The sequence below is a fragment of the Medicago sativa genome, chromosome 8 (assembly GCF_051527215.1).
Source record: "Medicago sativa cultivar Bolivia chromosome 8, Bolivia_mono, whole genome shotgun sequence".
NCBI classification, from domain to species: Eukaryota; Viridiplantae; Streptophyta; class Magnoliopsida; order Fabales; family Fabaceae; genus Medicago; species Medicago sativa.
Genome location: NC_140756.1, coordinates 88821721 through 88838718, shown reverse-complemented (window position 1 = coordinate 88838718; position 16998 = coordinate 88821721). Strand labels below are relative to the sequence as shown.

The 16998-nt window shown below is 31.8% G+C and overlaps 2 protein-coding genes across 3 annotated transcripts; one reads left to right on the top strand and one right to left on the bottom strand.

Annotated features, from left to right (window-relative positions):
• The first annotated feature begins 6063 nt into the window (after nt 1-6063).
• LOC146902971 (protein phosphatase 2C 77-like) lies at nt 6064-9273 on the top strand. Its single transcript, XM_085731444.1, has 5 exons — nt 6064-6150; nt 6590-7526; nt 7607-7906; nt 7999-8104; nt 8778-9273. The coding sequence occupies exons 2-5, from the start codon at nt 6735-6737 to the stop codon at nt 9119-9121; spliced, it is 1542 nt and encodes a 513-aa protein (XP_085587570.1). The 5' UTR covers nt 6064-6150; nt 6590-6734; the 3' UTR covers nt 9122-9273.
• Nucleotides 9274-9379: 106 nt separating this feature from the next.
• On the bottom strand, nt 9380-14621 carry LOC146902970 (mitogen-activated protein kinase kinase SIPKK-like). Of its 2 annotated transcripts, none has more exons than XM_085731446.1 (9): nt 14264-14621; nt 14088-14172; nt 12854-12988; nt 11435-11659; nt 11153-11335; nt 10828-11057; nt 10351-10396; nt 10177-10272; nt 9380-9759 (listed from the first exon to the last, which is right to left on the bottom strand). In XM_085731446.1, exons 1-8 carry the CDS (start codon nt 14338-14340, stop codon nt 10183-10185), a joined length of 1071 nt encoding a protein of 356 aa, XP_085587572.1. In that variant the 5' UTR covers nt 14341-14621; the 3' UTR covers nt 9380-9759; nt 10177-10182. The 2 variants fall into 2 exon arrangements, with proteins under 2 accessions (XP_085587572.1, XP_085587571.1); XM_085731445.1 differs by having other exon boundaries at nt 10828-11335; nt 14264-14448; nt 14485-14621.
• Between the last annotated feature and the right edge of the window lie 2377 nt (nt 14622-16998).

Genomic DNA, 16998 nt, shown 5'->3' with positions numbered 1-16998 from the left:
TTGCCTGTGTTTCATCAGATAATCCATTGTTGCCTGCCTTTGTTACTTTAAAACATTGTGATGTCATGTGATTCATGTAGCCGACCCCACTTAGTGCGGTAAGACTTGGTTGTTGTTGTTGTTGAAGCAGAATTTGGGTATCTATTCTTACTCTAGCTCTTTTTATTTATTTTTTATTAATATCTTGGAAGAAATGTAGACAACACATTTGACTTGATTTTGTAATAATCTATTTGATGCAATGAGATGATTGTTAAATGTCCTTGTCTTTCTAGTTGATTTTAACTTAACAGAGGTTCTTATTGATGCAAGTACTCCAAATATTTCTTCCATAGCAAGCTTTCTTGATTTCCATTTTTCTATTTAAACTTAAAATTCTGATATATCTTTCACGGAAGAGACTGTTCAAATATTTATCCATATTCCCTCAAAAAAAGATATTTATCCATAGATAATTAATAGCATGTGCTCACATGGAGTAGCTTCCTCCGTTAGCACAATTTTCTGTGTAGCTGCATATTTTATGTTCCAGGCCCAGGATTTTTCCTATATATTGGGACTTGATGCGAATTTAAAGTTCTTATTGTGTGCATGTGAATTTTTATGTTACATTAATTACCTTTATAACAAGAGTGAAGTTATTAATCTTATTAATTAAAGGTAATATAAAATTTAATTGACAATCGATGAAACTTAAATTTTTATGTACTGAATAAAAATGTACTCCCTCCGTTCCTTTTTAAGTGTCACTTTTGGAGAATATTTTTGTTCCTATTTAAGTGTCACTTTACATAGTTCAATGCAACATTAAATGTTATTTTACTAATATTACCCTTATTTATTATTGTTGAGAGAGAAATATATGTAATGATAAATAAGGTTATTATAGTAAATATAGAAATTATTGTATCAAAAGTAGCAACATTTATTGATTGTCTTGGTTTGTGTAAAAAGTCAAAATGTGACAATTAAAAAGGAACGGAGGTAGTAAATGGTTTGTTGTAAAAAAAAAAAAAAAAGAAGTATAAATGATTGTGTATTTTTACATAAAAATGTTATTGTTTTAAGAGTTTAAAGTGGATGCAGTCAACTTCAAAGTTTAAACATACATCTAATAAAAAAATATGACAGATACTACTCACACCCCAAATAATCCAAGTTACACCCCAAAATTACTAATATACCCTTTAATTAAAATAAATTATTTTATGTAAACTGAGTTTACATACACTACGTAAACTGAGTTTACACAGTTTATGTAAACTAAGTTTACGTAGTTTATGTAATCTGAGTTTACATAAACTGAGTTTACATAAGTTAAGTAAACTAACGTAAACTGATTTTATACAGTTTAAGTAAACTGAGTTTACGTAGTTTATGTAAACTCAATTTACGTAGTTTATCTAAACTGAGTTTACATATACTACGAAAACTGAGTTTACACAGTTTATGTAAACTGAGTTTACAATAAGAGTTTACACAGTTTACGTAGTTTATGTAAGTTGAATTTACATACACTATGTAAACTGAGTTTACATAAGTTAAGTAAACTAACGTAGTTTACACAGTTTATGTAAACTGAGTTTACTTAAGTTCATGTAAACTGATTTTACTTAAGTTCATGTAAACTGAGTTTACGTGTATGTTATTCCTCTTTAGAATATGTACGTAAACTAAATTCACGTGAGACCTATGTAAACGTAAATTACGTTACCCTTCTACGTAAAATTAAATCAAACAAATCGACAGACAAACGTGAAATTAACAATAACGATAAACATCCATGGTAAAATTAACAACATCAAATAAATCATAGAGCAAACGATAAATAGAAACTCGAAGAAAATTATGAAATTCACTTACTTGTATGAATCGAGTACGTATCAATGGATGAGATGTTGATTTAATTGGCGATTTTAGTAGGTATTGATTGCATATCCATGATGGTTTGTGGGTGAAAAAGGGGTGAGGGTTTAGAATGATAATGAAATAAGGGTTTTTAGAAATTTACATGAAGAGGACAATTTTGGTATTATTGTAAAATTTTAAATAAATTTGGGTGTAACTAAAATTATATGGGGTGAGACTAGAAAGAGTCAAAAAATATTGTTCTGACATTAGTTTTTATAAGCGATCCACCGGAAAAAAGTATTTATAAATTATAATGGAATCTTAAAATTAATGATATAAATTGCAAAATAATGAATTCTCGATAAAAATATCAGTGTGTAAAGTGTAAACCTGATTTATACCTAAAATGCATGTATCTCTAGTTTTTTTTTTTTTTTTGAAGGAATGTATCTCTAGTTTTAAAAAATAGAATTTCCCTACTGAGTATTTTTTATCGGTAGCAAAACTTTTGCGATTTAAGTTCTTGAATCAAGAAGGCATTCCAAAGCATATAAAAGTATCTTCGCTAAAATTTTAATGTAATAGAAAATAGTTCATCTAATCTATCTGTTTACTTTATATTAAAAGGTTTTGGGGTGTCACCAATTCGATTTTTCCGTCCAACCAATGAAAGAAAAATACATTCTTAGTAACAAGCCTCTTTACTACTATTAAATTATTTGTGGTTATTGACTTCGTAATTCATGCATGTCAGATCTTGACTATTGATGAACTTTGAACGATTAATAATTTGTATTCAAGTTGTATTTTAAAGCCAAATCATTAATTATTATATTTGTCAACCAATCTCTATTTAATGATGGAAATCTTGTGATACAACAGTATATCTTGATGATCCATGGTGTATCAAGGATAAGACCATTAAAACCTTTGTTTTAGTCTCACCAATAAAAAAATTAATTTTCTCATTAGATTTTACAAGTTAAATGGTTTCATATTCTAACAAAATATGTTTCATATGTTCCCATGAGATTAGTTCAGTTGGTAGTAAAGACAATACATGATATATATAAGATTTGGGGTTCGAACCCCAGATACCACCACAAAAAAAAAAATGTCTCGTATATTCGACCTTATTTTAGGCTTCACTTAAGTTTCATTTACTATTAAAAATTATTGGATCGACCTATGTGATGCTCATTATTATTGGATCGACCTTTGTGATGCTCATTATTTAAAGATCAGATGATGAATCATCTAATTTGTATTTATAGCTTTAGAAATCGTTAAATTTGGTAATTGTGCTAATCTATGAGTTGAAGATAATTAAAAGTCCTTACTTTTTTTACTATTAAAAGAGAATAAGGTATTGGGTACCATGTGTCATGTGTTCATTTTTTTTATTCTTTCCGTCCAATCATTTAAGAAAACGTACGTTGCCATGTGTCCTATGCTAGTTTTTTTTTTTCTAGTTTGATATTTAAGAAAAAGAAAATTTTAGTGTCATGTAATCAAAGTTTAAGAGATACCAACGTATTAATAAATAATAATGAAATGATAAGACTACTAAGCAATACTTTTGCAATAATCGTTTTTCTGTTCTAAACCTTGTAAAATACGTAGAGAAGAGGACATACATACATACTGGTAGAGAAAGAGAAAGATGCAATATGATATGGTCGGTTGGTCAGCACGCATGATGGAGAACACGTGGAGACAAAGAGAAGGGTTAATGTTGAAGCTGTTCTCTCTCATCTCATGGCTTTCGGCATAAAATATATGCAACATAAAATAAGATAATAATGTGTAATAATATATCAACATTGAAAATAAGAGTGAATTCTATAAAAAATAAATAAATTAAGTTGATATATTTTTTCTGTCATTTGTAAATCACACATGAAATTATTCATTTTTATACCCCCTACACCACATGTTAAATAAACAAACTTTCGACAAAAACCACGAATATTTTAGAAAGTTGTTAGAAAAGTATGTTATTGTTAAGTTGCCTTTGTGAATTTTTTTTTTTACAAAAAGTTATGTTTGTGTATAAATACATTTAATATTAAATTTTTATACAAATTGATAGTATTAATAAGATATATATTTAAAAAAAGTAATAAATTTGTTCAAAAAAAACGTAATAAATACGTATAACAAATTATGCATGGTCTTATATTTAAAAACAACCCAATTTTTATAAACAAATATTAATTGTTAGTTTGTTAAATGAAGATAAATAGTTAGCAACAAAGATCAAAACTTTCTTATTAAATCTCAAAATTGAATTTTTATGTGATTATTAGAATCTCACATTCATACATTTCAAATATCAATATGAATGTTCAATTTTTTTAGTCATAATTAGGATTTCATAGTCTCAAACTCCGACCCCTGTGTATGTTACACAATATCTTTATCAATTAAGTTAAATTCATAATGACGGTGAATGTTTAATTTAGACCACACAACAAAATAACATATTTTAATTTGCAATGAATACTATGGATATTCAATATATATAAACCGTTATTTACATTTAAATAGAAGGTAAGCGGACAACAAGCTTCGCCGCCAAACCTTTTTAGATGGCAAAATCAATTTTTGTAAACACAACATTCATGGATCTAGAAGACATTACATTACTATGCATGACCTTTTAATTTTATAATTTAAAATACAAAACATAAATTTTGATCAAACAACCATCAATGTCTCTAATGCGTAAAAGATCAAGTGCATGTGAGCCGGATGCTACTATCTTTAGTAAAATATTAAAAAGTGCAAGCATCCTCATGTTGTACGCGTCAACTGTCACGGCCTTTGTTTTCGTGTGTCTGTATCAATTGAATTCATGATTATGATCAGTTCATGCATCTTTGTTACACAATTTCTATATACAGCAACAATTGTTATGTTCCATTTCCCATTTGCCATTTCTATGCTATATTCTGTTACTTTAGTACATCTCCCTTGGACCCTCCCTTCTTGATTTTAGTGCCCACGTGTCTTCCTCGTACTGGCCTTTTACATTTCCATGTTTGCCTTTTCAGATTGGACACTAAATAAAATAATTTTTGTTGTTGATTTTTTCTATTGGAAAATCATATAATAATATGCAACGTTGGGAGCTTGATCTTTTATTTATAAGATTTGATTAACTAAATTATGAAATAATGAAAATAATAACAATACTAAATTTATTAAACAGCTATGTTTTTTGTTCAGAATTATTTTTTGCAGAGGAAGCTGATTTGTTTCTTATCATAATATTAATATTTGTATAAAATATGATATAAGAATTATAAATATTTCAATAAATAAATAATAATTAACACAATTAGAAATGTAGTAGCATAAAAAAGACAAGAAAACTACCGTGTTAAAAAAGGAGATGGTATACTAAGATATTTTTGTTTTTGGCTCAAGGTAGTATACTAAGATAAGAAAGAAAGAGCACATTGCAAAAGATACTAAAAGTCCATAATGGATGAGAGAGAGAGAGAGAGAGAGAGAGAGAGAGTGAGATTAGAATGACTTACACGTCTTAATCTTGTATAAAAGAGTTTCTTAGGAAACGATGTAACTAAACTCAACCCTACAATTAAATATTATTTTCTATAAAAAAGAAAAGGCTAGGTGTCAAATTCTTACATCATCTATGCCTGGCTGAGAGTAATACATTTACTTTTTCTTTTACTTTTTGTTTGCAAATAAAATGAATTTAATTTAACTAACAAAGATGCATTTAACAGAAAGGTTAGACTACTAACATGATAAATCTTAGGTAAAATTCAAATCAAAAAGATGTTCACATTTAATATTCGATAAATCTTAGGTAAAAGTAATTAATATGAATTGTAAATGTAAAAAACTTTTTTTATACATACAACTGGTCAAATTTAATCACATAGAAAATTATGAAGATATTTTAGAAAATAATATAAGAAAGTAAAGACAATACCAATTTGATGACCATGTAAAAGTAAAACCTTTTTACATGGTGGTGCATATCTATTAAATCTAAATAAAAAAATTGGAAATGATAAAATAAATACATAAACAAACAAAGTCATCTGTTGCGTATTAATTTATTTATTTTTGAAAAGCTGAATCTTTCTTTATATTTTATTGCTAAAAATAAACAATTCTTGAAGGAAATAATCATGAATAAATAAGAACACAAACTTCATATCTAGTTTCTTTGTTGAGGTTTCTGTTCCTCCTTCATTCATTCATTAACCTGCACTGTTTTTCATCCTTTGAAGATAATAATAATAATAATAATCAACTCAGGTTAGTCCTATTGATTTTGTTTCCTTTCACTCTTTATAGTTGAAATCATAATATTATTTGCCTTAAAGGGTGATTCATCATGTTGATATGAAAGGAACAATTTGGTCAAATCAAGGATAAGAAATTTCATGGCCGGTGTGACTTGTCTCAGATCTAGGGAACCGTTCTTCTCTTTTTTTGTATCATTTCCTTGTTTTCTGTGAATTTTGTTTATAATTGGTTTCTTGAATAATGAATAATATATTGCCTGATTTATCTGCTAGAAGGTTTTGATGTATCAATTGTGTCTTTATGATGATTTCTAAAGGATCTTGTATTGTAGGTTTTTCATAATTTTGATTTTGATGTACAAAGAGGAATAGTATTATAATTGACTTTTGTTACACTTATTTGACTTTTAAGAGGTTGATTTCTAAACCCTTTAAATTTCTTGCCGTAGGAGAATTCTTGATGTTTTGATGCTGATTGTAACCATATATCATAGAATAAAAGGCTTAAGGAAAAAGGGAGAAAAAAGTGGTTAAAGACTAGAAGCTTATAGGGTACTAGAGACTTAGGTTATTGCTAAAAGGCAAAGTTAACCAATGGAAGAAATATCTTCAAGTGTTGCAGTGCCATTTACACTTGGAAATTTGATTCAAAAGGATGCTGCTGTTACAACTCATATGGAGATAACCGGGTTGAAGCTTATGGCAAATACTGCTGCTGCTTTGATATTAAATCCTGCAGTTGGAAATGAAAACCATGCTGATGTTAGTCTTCAACATCAGATCACGGTATCCGCGGAGGTAAAGGAGAATCAAGTTGGTGCGTCTGTTGTCTCGGAAATGTTGATTGAATGTGGGAGTAATTGGATCTTGAGTGAAAGCCATAACCAGGCTATAAAGGACGATGAGATCATGTTAGCTGTGGATTTTCAGTGCCTGCATAATTCAGGCTCTCAATCTGTGGCAGATTCACCAATCATCGTCACGGTTGGTGATGAGATTCATGGTAAGTTTAGCATAAACGAGGTACTTCCGACACTAAAGGCCGAGCAGAATACGGTTTCTGTTGCAATGGATATTGAGAGCGAAAATCGAAGCGTGTCAGAAGAGGCTGATCCAAAACTATCTGCTATTCTTCTTGATCAGTTGCCAAAGGAGAACAAAACATTGAGAACAAGCAACCAGAATGGTTTGGAATTGAGTAGTGGCCCTCTATGGGGTTTCTCATCAATCTGTGGAAATAGACCGGAGATGGAAGATGCTGTTGCTGTCAAACCTCAGCTTTTTCAAGTCCCTTCACAGATGCTAATGGATGACCATTTGAATGAAAACACAAAATATCCACAAGTCCATTTTTTTGGTGTCTATGATGGGCATGGAGGCTTTCAGGTAAGCGCCTTAATCAAATCATACAATTTGTATTATTGAAATTTTTATTTATTTTGCTGAGAGTGTTTTGTTTCTGATAGGTTGCTAATTACTGTCAAGAACGTCTACACTCAGCGTTGATTGAGGAGATTGAAGCTCGGCAGTCAAGTTTGGATGAAGCAAATGGGAGAAACAATTGGCAGGAAAATTGGAATAAAGTATTGTTCAATTGTTTTCAGAAAGTAGATGATGAGATTGAAACTATTGCTCCTGAGACTGCTGGCTCCACTGCAGTGGTTGCCATTTTAAATCAAACCCACATAATTGTTGCAAATTGTGGGGATTCGAGGGCTGTCTTGTATCGTGGGAAAGAAGCCATAGCGTTGTCTTCTGACCACAAAGTAAGGCATTTCATAGTTATTTCACAATATTTTTGAAATTATGTCAGACGCTGAAGTTGGCTGATACAAGAAACTGTACTTCACTTTTGCAGCCGAATCGAGAGGATGAGAGGGCAAGAATCGAAGCAGCAGGAGGAAGAGTCATACATTGGAAAGGATACAGAGTTCTTGGTGTCTTGGCCATGTCAAGGTCCATAGGTATGTATCTGTTGCATGATTGGTTTTCTTTCAACTTGATACTACTTTGCTTGCATGTTACTCTATTCAGTTTGGTATTAAGGGGTCAAAGTTTATTTATCATATAAATCAAACGTTTTTTGCTGAATAGGGACACAGGAACAAACAGTATTCTCTGCATGTCACTAACACATATTTGTTTTAGCTTTTTAAGTTTTAAGAAAGAAAGGAACACTACGTTACGAACAATTGTTAGTTTATTGATAGGAATTCGTGGTCAGTTTCTTTTAATCAGTATCTCAAGGACCCATAACTTTGGAACAGAAAAAGACTTTGCTATAATTCCTTGAATGTGATTTCAGCCTTTGGATAGGATATATTCTTTTTGTTGCATAAATTAGTTCTTGTTTGAGTTAAAAACTGTTTTAAAATCACTATCACAGATCTTCATCTCTGTCATTAATATATTTTTGTTTTAGACTTTGAAGTTTTAAGAAAAATATTATAGTGCATCATGGCAAGTTTCCTTTATTCAGAAAATGGCTTAATACACTTCCTTGAATGTGATTTCAGCCTTTGGATATCATAAACTTGTTTTGCTACATAAATTAGTCCTTGTTTGAGTTAAAACTGCAATAAAATCACCCCATATCAGTAATTGAGATTAATTTTTCTTATTGTCTTGTTCAAACAGGTGATAGATACTTGAAACCATGGATAATTCCAGAACCAGAAGTCAATATTGTGCAAAGAGAGAAAAATGATGAGTGCCTTATTTTAGCAAGTGATGGTTTATGGGATGTAATGACAAATGAAGAAGCATGTGATATTGCAAGGAAGCGAATCCTTCTTTGGCACAAGAAGTATGGTGACAACGGAGCAACAGTACTTGACAAAGGAGAAGGAGGAGTTGATCTTGCATCTCAGTCTGCCGCAGAGTATCTATCTAAACTCGCCCTCCACAGAGGAAGCGGCGATAACATCTCTGTAATTGTGATAGATTTAAAGGCTGTGAGAAAATTGAAGAGAAAGACATAACATGTTTTTAGTATGTTGAAATATCTTCATTTATGCTATTGGTCTATGGTTTGTATTTCAGAATCATTAGAACTATTTAGCCCCTCAATTTTTCACAAAGGGCTAAGTATGTTATGTATGCTATAAAATTCTAAGTGTACAAGGTTACTGAACGAGACCTTTCCAAGCATCACAAAAGTTTCAATTAAAAAAAAAATTAGAGGGTAAAATTTTTTAAAGTTAGATACTCAGAAAAAATTATCAGGCGATTTGACATGCTTTAATCAAATAAAAAACGTCAATTATAACTTGAGAGCAGTTTAGGCATACAATTTCACGTTCATCTGGGCAGCCTGAAAAAACTTGTAACTCTATAATTATAAATTTGTACAACAGATAATATTTTCTGCATAGGTAAGTTCTGTTGCAATCATAAAATTTCAAACATTTCGCCCCAAGTGGCCCTTAATAATCAACGTTTATCATTAAAATTCTTCACCAAGTTCCAATCATGGCAATTCCTTGAACCTTGCATCTATGAGTTTCTCACAATTTATTGAACTCAATCACTAAATAACATAATACAGTATCTTCGGCATAACACTAGGAGCTGGTTTATCAGACTCATCCACAAATGCAGCTCATATGCAGGCGTCAATCTACAATGATAAATAAAAATGAATCATGAATACAGTTACATATTAAGTGGCATTTGTAGCTTCAAATTGTCATGTATTACTATTACTATAATTCCAACAGTTCAGAATTTAGGGGGAAAACGGTATTCAGATTATACACAAATGCTAGTATATGAAACACAGGTTGCAAAGAGTGCATATTTCATTGTTTGTAAGTCATAAAGAAGGAAATTGCCTTCAAGTCTACTAAGAAGCCTAGGACAAGCTTGTAAAGGATGGCTTTAGTTGACAAACATGAGCTCCAAAACATTACCATTTAGAATCCTCATGACAGATTGTATTTATATATTGATCTACATGCCTGATAAATTGGTAAATAAAGGGCACAGGAATTACATGTTACTTAAATTTAAAACAAAGTCCAAAATTGGAACATACCATCTTTTATAAGGTTGCGAGTGGAGATCCTGCATCGGAGAAATAAGCTGAAAGATCCACATGCAAGTCATCATACATGCTGATGAAAGGAAGTTCCTGGAGTTTCAATCAGATTTACAGCATCAGAAAGACTATTGCACATGGCATATGCATATAGATAAGATTTTCACATACCATAAGTTCCTGAGCCGACAGTCTGCTTCCTGGGTCTTTCTGTAGACTAAACACAGAAAATTGAAAAAGGAGGATCAGAAGAATACTCATGAAAAGCACACGGTAACATAGAGTTCATGGAAAAATAACCAAAAGAATTGCGATGGAAGGTGCCTATTTTTGAGTATGTTTAACCACAAGATTAAGAAACATGTCTAAAAAACTAATATAATACATGAAAATGCATTCATAAAATTAAGCAAATGCATTACATTTTCACTATTGTTATCTCCATAGACGTTCTATAAAATTAAGGCTCTTCAAACATCTAAACAAATATCTGGATAACACTTTAGAAACTGATAGTGATATTTAAAAGTGCAGTCTCTCTCTCATTCTCTCTATGTATGCAATGGCATGTTCATTCTTTGGGTGGTTTTGAACTTAGAACTCTTGACTGTACAATGTACATTACTAGTTAGCAAACTAAACAATTACCATGCAGAGATAAATGAGCAAAATTCTGAGGAAAATTGTTCAGATGGAGCACTAGGAGGAGGTTTATCCACAATAGTTTCAATAAGCTCAAATATACTTTCCCATCTTTCACTTTGATCTGGTGGTGTGTAAGGAAACCGCCCCATAGCACACTCCAGCAATATCAGTCCCAAACTCCATATATCACTTTTGTAGTTGTAGCCACGTTGGCTTCCATTGATTCTCTCTGGCTGTAAAATTCACAGATTGAACGTTATTTTCCAGGAAACGGCAGTTCATTTTTTGTAGTGAAATATATGCATATATGATTGCATATTTTACTTACAGACATATAGTTGTATGTGCCAATGAAAGTATTTGCTTGACCAGATGTACTTTCCATAATTGCACTAACACCAAAATCAGTAATCTTAACCTCGCCTGTGTGATTGATCAACAAATTAGAAGGCTTCAAGTCTCTGTGGATAATATGTCTTTCATGGTGAAGATATATTAAACCCTTCAGAACCTATATCATAACACACAGAATAAGGGAATTAGCTCCTGTTAAGGGTTCAGTAAGAAGAACTATGAGGGGAAGACTGAAAAACAACGTCTTACTTCCCACCTGCTTACAAATGGCAGAAAGATAAGGCTCTGGTATTGTTTTAACTTTCTTCAGAAGATCAGCCATGGAGCCTCCATCCATGTACTCTAAAATGATTGATATGACACCGTTGTCATAGAATGACTGGTAGCAGACAACAACATAAGGACATTGTGCTGCTTGATTAATTTTCAGCTCTTTAGCTATCTGCTTGCGCACGGACTCTTCAATATTCATTTGAATTATCTTCAATTATGAAGAATGCATAAGGGACACCAGAACAAGGTGGAATGGACGTACAAGATAGCATTAAGGTTGTTATGTATCAGATAAAAGGAAAGTAATTAGTTCACAAGTTCCAATAGCTACTATTAGAAAAATCATGATATAGAAGCATCAGCCTTTCAAGCTCATATACTAGTACACTAGATTACTAAACTAACAGAGATAAAGAGAAACAACTAAAATTTAAAATAGCTAGAAACAGGGGAATATCAATATGGGACATGTTAACTCATCATTGCTCTACTTCCGAAAACTAAAAGGAAAAAGGGGGGATGGCCAAAGAAGTAAGTTTTTAACATTGAGGGGTGGGGAATTGACAACCTTGGTGAAAATGTCATCTGAACTCACATTATAACTTATAGTTGTCCCATACTCTCGTTTAAGTTTGATTAAAATATACAAGATCTGAGTTAACAAAAAAAAATATATATACAAGATCCGAGGGAAGAGAGCTCTGTCTAAATTATTAACTTCAATTAAATACAATTCAAAGGTCCAAAGTTCCATGAACAGAAATATGACGTTCTAACATAATGGAAAAGAAACCACATGCAACAAAATAACAATCAACTAAATACACGGATGAAATTGAATGACTCGTCTTAGAATTTGGATTGGGTCTAATTCAACCATACTAATTTTCAGGTTATATTTCATCCGATGTGTAACTCTTGACACATCCCCTCATGCCCAGGGCTGGATATCTACAGTGTGACCCGAGTGTCCCGATAGTGGGTGACCCAATGGATGTTTTATAAGCTCTGATAACGTCTTAGAATCTGAGATGGGTCTAACTCAACCCGTATTAGGTGAGGACTTCCCATCACTTATAAACAAATTTTCAGGCCATATCTCATTCAATGTTATGTGGGACTCTTAACAGCTCCTAATAAAAATAAAATACGAAGTGATAAAACATTTTCTAAAATAAACAGACAATGTGCACTTTAGTGACACAAATCATGGACAAGACAGGTCACAGATGTCCTTGCTCAACTTAATTGGTGTTAAGGTAGAGCAAAATTAGGAATGATATTATGCTTACAGGTATGGAGTGTGAGTAGACAACACCAATACAAAAGCATAAATCAGAAAGAAATGAGAGAAAAGAAGATACAAAGTCACAGCAAGGTATGCAATATGCAAAGAGTATACCTTTAATGCAAAAAACTGATTAGTCCATTTGTGTTGCACCAATTGAACCACCCCTCCGTTTCCCTTTCCAACAACTTTCACTATGTCTATGTCTGCCAAACTTAACTGGTTGTCTGTTGCCTTGATTGGGGGTGGCTGAAAACATATAACACATGTTAACTTAACTCCATACATAACATATTGTCAGAATTCACCCAATACATGTAATGTGACCAAAAAATAAAGCAGGACCAATGATCAAACCTCCTTGCCCTAATCATACCGAAAACCACAATGGCTGGGGTTATCAGATGAATATTTTTTTAGGTGATTCACTTATAATAGGAATCAATTCTTGGTCCTCGTTAACATGTTCATGTATATATTATCAATTTATTCTGCTTTTATAAAATATATGAACAAATAAAAGCATCATAGAAAAGTATATTGAAGCAATGCGGTAGTGAGGTTCTTTCAAATGATTCTAGCAAAACTTACAAGATTATGGTGGAAACATAGGGTTCATTACTTTGACACAACTGCACAATATGTTTGGGATGGAGTGGAATGTAACAAAATATTCCATAACATCTATTTTTAAAAATTTGACTAGACTATTTCATACCATTTCACTCCATCCTATATCATTGATCCAAACATACCCTTAGAAGCCAGCAACCTTCGAAAATCCCAGCTAAAAAAAAACGTAAAAAAGGTAGGGGGAGGAATAAGAAAATCTAACATTGTCTAATAATGCAAACAATTCCACAACAAACTTTGTTTCTGTGTAAATGTTTTCATTTTCGTGCATTGAATTGAATGAATTAAAGACTCATTTTGTTGAATGCCTCATCTAGTGACTGACTTATGTTGAGCACAGTTTTACATCACAAACTTGCAAGTTGTTCCATTCTTGTGCTAAATAACAATGAAAACAAAATCACAAAATCTGCGAGACACTGATAAATTCGTGTAAAAAAATATATCTGATTCAATTCTAAATAATAGCAAAACACACACACAAACACCCTAAAAAAGACAACAATTTGCATTTTGATTTTACCCAAATAATAAGTAAGAACAGAGAATAACCCACCAAACTAAAATTCCCCAATTGGGTATGAAAATCTCAAAATAAGAAAGCGACATAAAATTCAAAAATCCCCTTTTTATAAGAAAAGCTAATACATCAGATCCAAAAGATGAAACAGACAATAATCCATGAAAAAAAAAAAAGAGAGAGAAATGTAATTACAGCTTCAACTTCAGTCTCAGAAACAATTCGAACACCGTCTCTGTTAACAAGCAGATCTCCATCCTTAAACGTTCCACTTTCAGTCCTACAACAATACCCACACGTCAAAATTTCAAATTTTTGAAAATCGAAATTGAAACAATCACATTATTCACAAATCAGAGAAAGAGACTCACAGAAACTTTGCAAAAGCAACTTGATCAGTTTGAGGAACAGAGAGTTTGAGACCGAGACCCAAATTTCCTTTCTTCATGATTATGGTTATGATTATCAGATTATAGGGTGTCGCAGAATAAAAGAGAAGAGAGTCCCACTTGAAAAATTTCACACTGATAAATAAATTGAAGACTCTATCTGTTTAATCAAAACATAGTAGTACTATAGTATTTATATATTATTATTAGAATAATATAGTGTTGGAGTTTAGGATCGAGGTGGTAAAAATAAAAAATGCTAAGATTGTGATTGGTTGGAAAAAAGAGCAGTCGCCATTGACGAAATGAGGATAATTAGAAGGACGCAGCTTTTGAGGATGGAGACTCTTGTTTTGTTGATTTTTCAGAATTTATTTCGGTCCATTTTAGAGTTCACAATTCATATCATTTCTCTCTAACAAGTTATTAAATAGTTTTAACCAATCAAATGGGCCAACGAGTGTCACCCTATGAAAAATATTTTTGAATCCAACAATTTTATTCAGACTTTACTTATCTTCTTTCTAATTCTGAATTATTGGCTCTTTTTCCCTTAAGAATCAACCACATACTTAACAAAAAAAAAAACTTTAGGAATTGATTTTTTAGAGGTAAGCTCTGTCTTCTATCAAAATTTCTTCATTTCCTTTAAAAAGGGTAGTTTTGGTCATTTTTGTTGGCCAAAATAATCCAAATGCTATATACATATATTACATTATTTGTATCTCAATGCGACGTTGTTTTGTCTGTCGTCTTGATGTGATGTTGTTTGATTTTCTATTTTATTATGATGTGCGTTTAATTGAGATTGATAGATCAATTTCAATCATTCAATCAGTTACTAAGTTGTAAACCTTGTATATCCGAAAATATGACTATTCCAATCATTATGATTTTGTGGGTAATAATTGTAACACCCCGTTTTCCCAACATAAAAATTTCACATATAAATCAGAGTCATTCAACATAAATAGAATGCTACACTTCTTAAAAATCATAAATGGAATAAATAACAATTCATCCTTCATAAATTGGTCAACAAAAATGGGTAAAACAACAAAAGTAATAATCCAATAACATAATTAGTCTTGGCACGAAGGCCTCATCAAAACATCTCGTAATAATCCAAAAACTAAATCATAGTCATGTAAAATCATAAGCAGTACGTAAGGAATAGAAAATAGTCACAAAAGTTCTCATCCCGTTACGTATCAGAGCACCTAAAGACATAGTGAGAGATAGCCACTCACGACAGCAATCAACAGCTACTTATTCTCAATCAGCTGCAAGTTACTCATACGAAGAGCAACATTTCCAAGCAGAAGGGGTGAGATTCACAAACAATAATGTTAAGCATATAATTCAACAATTATATTTAACAACATAAACATCATCAACATATCATAACAATGGTCATGTAGCATCATCATCATCATCATAATCAACTTCATAATCAACATCAATATCAACTTCATAAATCAACTTAACAACTTGACTCGACAATGCAACTTAACTCGACTATGCAACTCTATCATTTTACTCATGCATGTGGTACCATTCTAGGGCATAAGCCCTCGTCGCTTTTGAGCATAAATATACTCCTAGGGCATGAGCCCTCGTCGCTATTGAGCAAAAGCTCCTAGGGCATGAGCCCTCGTCTTTATTGAGCAAAAGCTCTTAGGGCATGAGCCCTCGTCTTTAAATGAGTATGCATGGACTCAACAACAATACTTTGACGACCAACAACTTCAACGACATCAACACACAACTTACAACTTAAATGACATTGACAAACTACTTACAACTCTGAAGACATTGACGACAACTGTGGTAACGACAACGACAGCGACTTCACATCAAAATTTCATATTAATAAATCGTAAACAACGTCATATAACATCGTGTTGAAACATCAACAATTCATCATATAACATCGTATTCAAACATCAACAATTCATCATATAACATCTTATTTAAACATCAACAATTCATCATATAACATCGTATTTGAACATAATAAATTATACACAACAAATTTTCATGTCAACCAAGGCGCCTGGAAAGATATCACAATTATCAACAACTTCATGTTTATACCAAGGACCAATTCAAAACAGAAACGTGTGAAACAGACACAAAAACATGAAATAGAGAATGTTGTCACCGTACAATTTCGATAAGATCTCCTTGGAGTATTTTCATCATAACTCAAAAACTAAAAATCACATTCACGTCAAACCAAAGCCACTGGAAAGCTAACAAAATTATCTAAAACTTTCATGTTTACACCCAAGGCCAATTCTGAACCGATCAATACCAGTTTTCATTTCAATTTCGAAAAAATTGTGCAGAAAGTCCATAAAAATTCACTGTGACCTACGTGCAGTAATTTGACCATAACTCTATAAATTGTTTTGAAGTCAGACCAGCGGCATTAGAAAACTAACATCCATACCTACAACTTTCGTGTTTACACCTAAGACCAATTCCGCACCGATCAATACCAGTTTTCATTTCAAAATTCGGGGCAGAGATGAAAAAAATCAGAAAAAGCAACTTATATTATTCAAACTTCACTTTCATTCAAAATCATCACAATCAACAACAACATAACATAAATCATCAATTGAGCATAATTCATCAAGTATCCAAATACATATACCAAGAGCATGCAATTTCATCATCAACAATTGATTTATCAACAAATTAACATACCC

What these genes read in the sequence shown, in the direction of transcription:
- LOC146902971 (XM_085731444.1), top strand. Translation starts at nt 6,735, where the DNA reads ATGGAAGAAATATCTTCAAGTGTTGCAGTGCCATTTACACTTGGAAAT. An exon ending in ATGGGCATGGAGGCTTTCAG is followed by an intron (nt 7,527 to 7,606) that starts GTAAGCGCCTTA and finishes TGTTTCTGATAG; the next exon opens with GTTGCTAATTACTGTCAAGA. An exon ending in GGCCATGTCAAGGTCCATAG is followed by an intron (nt 8,105 to 8,777) that starts GTATGTATCTGT and finishes TTGTTCAAACAG; the next exon opens with GTGATAGATACTTGAAACCA.
- LOC146902970 (XM_085731446.1), bottom strand. Translation starts at nt 14,340, where the DNA reads ATGAAGAAAGGAAATTTGGGTCTCGGTCTCAAACTCTCTGTTCCTCAA. An exon ending in GTTGCTTTTGCAAAGTTTCT is followed by an intron (nt 14,173 to 14,263) that starts GTGAGTCTCTTT and finishes GTATTGTTGTAG; the next exon opens with GACTGAAAGTGGAACGTTTA. An exon ending in TGCTCATTTATCTCTGCATG is followed by an intron (nt 10,397 to 10,827) that starts GTAATTGTTTAG and finishes TTCTGTGTTTAG; the next exon opens with TCTACAGAAAGACCCAGGAA.